Genomic DNA, 7,461 nt, shown 5'->3' with positions numbered 1-7,461 from the left:
ATGGTGTTTCTCATGATCCTGGCAGTACCGACTTCACTGAGCACAGGGTTTAGAAGTTGTCCAAAAATATAAAAAAAAGTGTATAGTGTAGCCGTCGATAGTTTCTGCATCAGTGGCACCATCTGTTTCTCATCGTCACCGTTATTTGTCATTGTAATGCCTTTCACTTTAGTTTTACGTTTCTGAGAAAACACGTAGCGTCACTAATCCAGATGTTGGCTTCCCATGCTATTATGCAATGGTTTCATTTCATGTTTAAGAGATGGAGTTTGTCACCACAAACGTGCACAGGTGATGCAAAGTAGGATGCAAAGGTTGGTTTGGACTGAATGAGAGGCCATATCAGCCATAATCTCTTTTTTGACTGTTAGTTTCAATTTATTTTCATTTATATAGCACCAGATCACAACAAGGCTGGCTGAAGGCCCTTCACATAAGTAAGGTCTAACCTTACCAACCCCCAGAGCAACAGTGGTAAGGAAAAACTCCCTCTGAGGAAGAAACCTCAAGCAGACCAGACTCAAAGGGGTGACCCTCTGCTTGGGCCATGCTACTTACACAAATTACAAAACAATTCACAAAACAAACATACAGGAAATGTTGCCGGTGCACAGGACGGTTTCTGGAACAGATACCACACCCATCTCGGGATGGAGCCGCACCTCAAACAGAGAGAAAAGATAAAAAGCAGAATCAAGCATCAGAAAGATAACTACAGTATAATTTGTCAGCATTAAACAACAAGAAAAATAGAAGAAATACGAAGGTGATCACCGGCCACTAGCCCCAAGTTTCACTAAAAGACCCAGAATTTAGATTAAGTTGAGGCAGTGGCCCACTCCGTTTCCTAATAAAATGAATTTAAAAGAGTAAAAAGCATATAAACATACGATGGCAGTAAACTAGCATAGCTGTCATGTTCTCACTCAGTATTCCAACAAACAGCAGTGGCCTTGGTGGCCACCAGACCTACTGGAAATGACAGAATCTGACATGCAAACTCATTTCAAGCTACATGTAACATCAGAACAACACATACATTGAAAGAGACAAGAGAAGGCATAAGTGTCAGCTACATTCATATAAAATTCTTTCTGGAGGGTTGCAGGGTGTCACACTGTGAAACAATCATGTAATAACAATATATGTCTTTGATTTAGTACATTTTTATGCAGAAACATTCTTTCCTTGATTCCACCAGGTGGGGCTGTTTGAGGTGACCTGTGCACCATAGTTTTGATTGGTCATGCCGACAGATTACACCGGCAACAATACAGAAGATGAGCATTTGTTTACTTATTGGTTTGGTCAGTTTTCCTTGGATTTTTTTTTTTTTTTTTTTTTTTTTTTTGCTTCAACCGTGGGTCTACGTAATTACATAATATCTGTTTTTGTACATTTTAGTTGTATTTAATGAATAACATGGATCAAAGACTGTTGGCTACTATTACAAAATGCAATGTAATGATGAGTTCGCCTGATGGGGAAAACTCAAGAATCACATGGAGAATGATATCTAATTGGCTGGTCAGGCATGCAGCAGAATCGGTGCACATGCTTCACAAAGTGACGCGTGCGGCTACTTCTGGGATGCGCCTAACATACCCAACCTGACTTCACACCACGTTTGTGATGGTGTCATGAAAAGTAATGTAATCTATTAGTTTGTAAAACCATCACAAAATGGAATAGATTTTCGTGATGGCATCATTGCCATGCAATCACAAAATCTGGGGTGGTCCATTGGGGCTATGGTTAAAGTTAGGGTTAGGGTTCAAATTAGTGACCCAAGGGTGACCACATGACAGAAATGTAATACATTTCATCACGGTATCACAAAAAAAAGCAAAAAAACAAAAATATTAGACTGGGCTGGATATACCACAACATCACAAAAGTTGTGTAGAATGGCCACTACCAGCTTTGGCGGCCACAGTGCAGCCATTACACGAGGCAGTTGTGCGTGGTTGAATTTAGGAGTCACTGCATGAGTTTTCATGACCGATTTGGACAAAATCTAAGCAATATTTTTGGAATGTTGACAAAACACTGTAGCAAAATAACAGTGTTTTCAGTGAATGACAGAATGTGACCTCTGGGTTTTGTCCTCTCATGATAACTGTCATTCCAGTGAGGATCTCAAGAGAACTGTAATTCTAATAGTCATGGTGATGAAAGGAAAAGTCACTCTAAATACGATCAAAGCAGTTAAGGGAACAGTGTTTTTTAATTGCAGTCACATACTGTATACTATAATGCACTCTAGAACAGTGATCATGGGAACAAAGTATCACCTTCGCTAACATTACTTCAGCAAACGTCCTGGTTGGTTTTAAGGTGCACTGCTACTTTAGTCTGGCCCCCACCTACTCAAACCAATTTGAAAGCCTTGCAGTACCATGTTATTTGTATTTCATAATGACTGATGTAACTGAAACCAAAGACATTTAATGTCTTAGAAACATTCCATCTCCTGACCTGTCGAAAGAAAACTGCCTGTTAAAGTAATTATCGACTGTAAATTTAACAAAGCATGCCAACAAATGTGTCACACATGCATTTTATTGCTGCCTTCATTTGAAAGCATTTGACATTTTGTTAGATAATGTGAGTGTTTAAGAAGTTCCTTTGCATTTTTGTGTTTTTTCTGAGCATATTCTAAATTATGTTCTTAGTATTCAGGAATGCCAATCATTTTTATTTCCTGTGAGCAGAAACAGAAGATATGTTGCAATGTATTACTATGTGAAGGTCATGTGAATTGTTCCACAGAAAGCACCTGTATGTTGCATCAGACACCGAGCCTCGTTGCCATTTGTCCAGTTTCATCCCTGGAGGTCACAAGGATCCAATAGGAATGTCTGTTAGCGCATTTGGAGTGGGTGTTGCCTGTGGTAGAAAGTTTAAAAGAGAATGGGTGCCCTGCCATCAGTCAGCAGAAGCATCAATCAACATGATCCCCATTGTGCTGGCCTCAGTGCTCATTGCTAGCGGTAAGAACATCTGGTATTCTCTCGTTCTGTGTGTAATTGCGCATGCTTGTTTGCAAAGTTTTGTGTGAGTGTGCATAGATGCATATTACAACCCAGGAAACTGACACTGGTGTGGAAAATAGAAAAGTTGCACTGCATGACTGAACGTGCACAGTCCTACACATGTCAATCACGTCAGTCTGCTCCTCCTCCAGCCCTTGGGTGCGGCACACCGCCCATTGAGCCCCTGGCGTCCCGTGTGGTCAATGGAGTTGATGCCAAACCCCACAGCTGGCCCTGGCAGGTACACATCTGTCACTGTTTTTTATGTTTAGCCACAAACCTTACGGGTCCATTAGAGCAAAGTATTTTGCAGCCGGTGGCAGCTGAAATCTCTTTAATAGTCATTTTTAAATTCAATATGCACACGGCACCATCCAGTTTTGAACAGATTCACAGTTCAATCTTGTCTTCTTCCATCTTCAGATCTCTCTGCAGTATGAGAGGGATGGTGTTTGGAGACACACCTGTGGGGGATCTCTGATTGCTAACAACTGGGTCATGACTGCTGCTCATTGTATTAAGTAAGAGAGGACCATAAACAGATATACACCCAGCATCTCCACTGTCACCCCATGTATTTGCTCATGGGGTAGGAAAGGTCTAAACCGGGGGTGGGCAATAGTGTGCTGTAAATGGTGAAGATGGTGCAGGTTTTCCTGGCAATCGATTACCTCAACAAGCGGTTTTACTTTTCTTTATTGGGGAGGTGATGGTTTAGTAGTTAAATGTTGGGTTTGAGACCACAAGATCCTCAGTTCAAAACCCAGCCAGAGTGGAAAATCACTAAGGGCCCTTGGGCAAGGTCCTTAATCCCCGTTTCTCCCGGTGTGTAGTGATCGCCTTGTATGGCAGCACCCTGACATCAGTGTGTTTGTTTTGAATGGGTGAATGTGAGGCATAATTGTGAAGCATTTTGAGCGTCTGATGCAGATATAAATGCAGTTCATTTACTGATGAGCTCCTCCCCTCAACCTAACGACCTGATCACCTGTGAAATCAGCTGCTGAGGTGATTCATAGCCAGGAAAACCAGCAATGTCTTGGCCGTTTATACCCACCCCAATCTAGACGTTACTTGTGTATTACGAATTTGAGGTAACTTACATTATGATTTGGCACTCTCTGAATAAATTGAATGGGACCCATACCCGAACCTTAATGCATCACTTATAGAAGTGAGGACTAAATCAAACATATTGTATCTTAACTCCCAATGTAATATGTTAAGCCAAGTATAAATTTTCATCTTGCCACCATAACTTATCGTCAGTCTGAACTGTCTGTTCTCTCCTCCAGTCCCAAGCTCTCCTACAGGGTGTTTGTTGGCAAATACAACCTGATTGAAGAAGAGGCCGGCTCCAAGGCTATCCTGCCTGAGAAGATGATTGTGCATGAGAAATGGAACCCCATCCTTGTGGCCCTCGGGTAAGACAATTCATACTGCGTAGTGCAGAGAGCAGCCTGAGTATGTCATCATCTCTGAAAGCTCATGTTCCAAACTTTTACACCACACCAGTTCACATAGTGACATGACAAAATTTGTGGTACTGTCCCAAACATCACACTGTCACTATACTCAGTGACACCTCAAGAACTCAGCAGTGACCCATTTCACAGATGACATTGTCACTCCAGTGCTGGTATCCCTTCAGTACCTGCCAGTCCATGTTAGAACTGATGTAAAAATATTGCTAATGATATTCAAAGCACATCTGGTGCTGGTACCAAGCTACATTTGAAATTTGTTTTCTTCAAGTGTAGTTTTAGGTGCTTACATGTGTCCTTACTTGCTGTTCTTAATTAAACTGAACTGGACGATATCTTCTCAGTGAGGGTGCCTAAACTCTCCAGTGATTTGGCTGTTAAGAGAAAATCCAATTTGATGCAGAAATGGTTGTCCTTCTGGAAGGTTCTCTTCTCACCACAGAGGAATGCTCTGACAGAGTGACCATCGGATTCTTGGTCACCTCTCTGACTAAGGCCCTTCTCCCCCAATCACTCAGTTTAGATGGGCGGTCAGCTCTAGGAAGAGTCCTGGTGGATCCAAACTATATATAGTGCATCTGGAAAGTATTCACAGCGTTTCATGTTCCACATTTTGTTATCTTTCTTGGAAAGTGATAACTGGAGATGATTTGAAAAATCTTTGAGAAATTCATCAGAATGTGTGAAAATGCTGCTGTCAAAGAAATGAAAGATATAACCCAGAATCTTTAGTATTCTGCTCAACTCAAACCTTGAACAAGTTCCTCCCCTTCATAAAACTGATTGTTCCATCAGGTTTCAGGAGTGCCCACGTAACCTCCATGAAAAACACAAAACAGAAACGTGAATATTTTGGAGCATTCTCTTCCTCTGGCCTATCCCCACAGTGGAAATGTGGTGATTTCAAATTCCCACTTGGAGTACTAAACTGACACATTTGCATATGACAACACGGATAGAAGACAAAAATACAGATTATGCAGCTGCTCATTATCTTATCCATCGGAGGCACTGGAAGACAGTTTTAAATTGCCTGTCAGCTTGATCACCTACCTCAGTCTCTCTCTCTCTCTCTCTCTCTCTCTCTCTGTCTCTCCTGCAGTAATGACATTGCCCTGATCAAACTGTCAGAGTCTGTGACTTTGAGTGACCAGGTGCAATTGGCATGTATCCCCCCTGCTGGCACCCTGCTGCAGAACCTCTATCCCTGCTACATCACCGGCTGGGGCAGACTGTACAGTAAGTGTTTGCTTTGTGTGTCTGTAGTGGTACAAAGAAGGGCAAGTTATTGCTTTTTTGAACTGAACAACAACTGCCCTTCTTGGGATGATTGTTTGTTTAGCAAATGCTGTGTACCATGTGTGAACTAGATTTGGGTCACCAGGGGTAAGAAAACCACATGGATGAAGTTTTAAAAATAACTTTTCTTAGATTGCACCAGAATTGAAGGTTTAAGCCGTATTGTGCATTTTGTGCTTGGGGAAATGGTGTATGTGGACAATGTTTGTGTGTTTTAGCCGGCGGCCCTATTGCTGATAAGCTGCAGCAGGCTTTGATGCCTGTGGCTGATCATGCCACCTGCTCCCAACCTGACTGGTGGGGAATCGCTGTCAGAACCACCATGGTGTGTGCTGGTGGGGACGGAATCGTGGCTGGATGCAATGTAAGTTTGTGCTATGTGAGAGAAAGAAAGAAGCTGAAACATACAAGTAATCAAATGAGAATGATTCTTTGTCATACTCCTCTGTGGCGTAACAGGCTTGTTGTCTTCCTTGTGAATCGTTGTCATTCTTATTGATGGTCTTCTTCAGCATACTCCTTCTTCCACCGAGTGAATAAAACGTGTGCTTTCTCCTATTTTCTTGTGTACAGGGTGATTCCGGTGGCCCTCTGAACTGTAAGAATGCCAAAGGCGTCTGGGAGGTCCACGGCATTGCCAGCTTTGTCTCAGGACTTGGATGCAACTTTGAGAAGAAACCAACTGTCTTCACCCGAGTGTCTGCTTTCAATGACTGGATCGACAAGGTAGACCGAAACTCCAGGGGTGGTTTCTTTTTGGTTGGGCTCAAAACTTTTCAATCTCCCCTCATAGATAGATAGATAGATAGATAGATAGATAGATAGATAGATAGATAGATAGATAGATAGATAGATAGGATAATTTGTTGTCATGACATATAAAACACGGCGGCTAGTGTTGTTGCCTCACAGCAAGAAGGTTTTTGGGTCGCGTCCCGCCTGGTCCTTTATGTGTCTGCACTCTTTTTAATTTGGTGGTTCACAGGATGAAAGCTTTTTTTTTGAGTTGTCATTCACATAATCTGGGATGGACTAACTTACTCAAACATCTACATTTTCTCTCTTGATGGCCTGTGCTGCTACCAGCGCAGGGGATATCTGCTTTTTTATACACATTGGGGCCTAGATTAGCAGCCATGCCACTCCAGCTGTACGTTGGCTGACTGCATGCTTCTCTATGTAGAATTGGAGTTGGATCAAGAAGGGAGTCTGGCATAAAATTAACTATGAACAGCTAAAGATAAATAAAGTGAACTTCTTCTTTTTTTTTCTTTTTTTTTTTACAAATTAATCTGGTTTATTTTGTATCGTTTCAGGTGATGATGAGCAACTGAAGAAGACAGTGCCAATAAAAAGCACCCCACCAAAAAAAAAAAAAAAACTGTATTTGTCTTGTTTGCAATGTGCTCCTTCAGAAAAAAAAAAAAAAAAGAATTAGCTCACATTTGGATAAAACATGGCTGAACCCTGAGCCTTATTCAATCATAGTGACTGCCCTGTCATGCAGAGGTTTGTCAGAAGTGGAAAAATTGTCAACAAATGACCAGCAGGTGTCCTCACACACCCATGATGGGGAATTGGTCCTGACAGCAGGATGCTGTGCAGAGTAAACAATGTTTGTGCACAGCAGCAACAAAGTGAGA

At 41.9% G+C, this 7,461-nt stretch overlaps 1 protein-coding gene across 1 annotated transcript; it reads left to right on the top strand.

Moving 5' to 3' along the window:
* Positions 1–2,842: 2,842 nt before the first annotated feature.
* On the top strand, positions 2,843–7,182 carry ela3l (elastase 3 like). The gene is made up of 8 exons (XM_034169454.1): positions 2,843–2,993; positions 3,188–3,276; positions 3,459–3,556; positions 4,331–4,459; positions 5,622–5,758; positions 6,037–6,182; positions 6,392–6,544; positions 7,135–7,182. The coding sequence occupies exons 1-8, from the start codon at positions 2,858–2,860 to the stop codon at positions 7,150–7,152; spliced, it is 906 nt and encodes a 301-aa protein (XP_034025345.1). The 5' UTR covers positions 2,843–2,857; the 3' UTR covers positions 7,153–7,182.
* The last annotated feature ends 279 nt before the right edge of the window (positions 7,183–7,461 follow it).

Source organism: Thalassophryne amazonica, chromosome 5 (assembly GCF_902500255.1).
Source record: "Thalassophryne amazonica chromosome 5, fThaAma1.1, whole genome shotgun sequence".
In the NCBI taxonomy this organism is placed as follows: Eukaryota; Metazoa; Chordata; class Actinopteri; order Batrachoidiformes; family Batrachoididae; genus Thalassophryne; species Thalassophryne amazonica.
This window is presented reverse-complemented; position numbering and strand designations above follow the sequence as displayed.

Bases quoted from the DNA above. Each gene is read 5' to 3' on its own strand.
- ela3l (XM_034169454.1), top strand. From the start codon at position 2,858: ATGTCTGTTAGCGCATTTGGAGTGGGTGTTGCCTGTGGTAGAAAGTTT. The intron at 2,994-3,187 runs GTAAGAACATCT...CTCCTCCTCCAG, and splicing joins CTCAGTGCTCATTGCTAGCG to CCCTTGGGTGCGGCACACCG. The intron at 4,460-5,621 runs GTAAGACAATTC...TCTCTCCTGCAG, and splicing joins CCCATCCTTGTGGCCCTCGG to TAATGACATTGCCCTGATCA.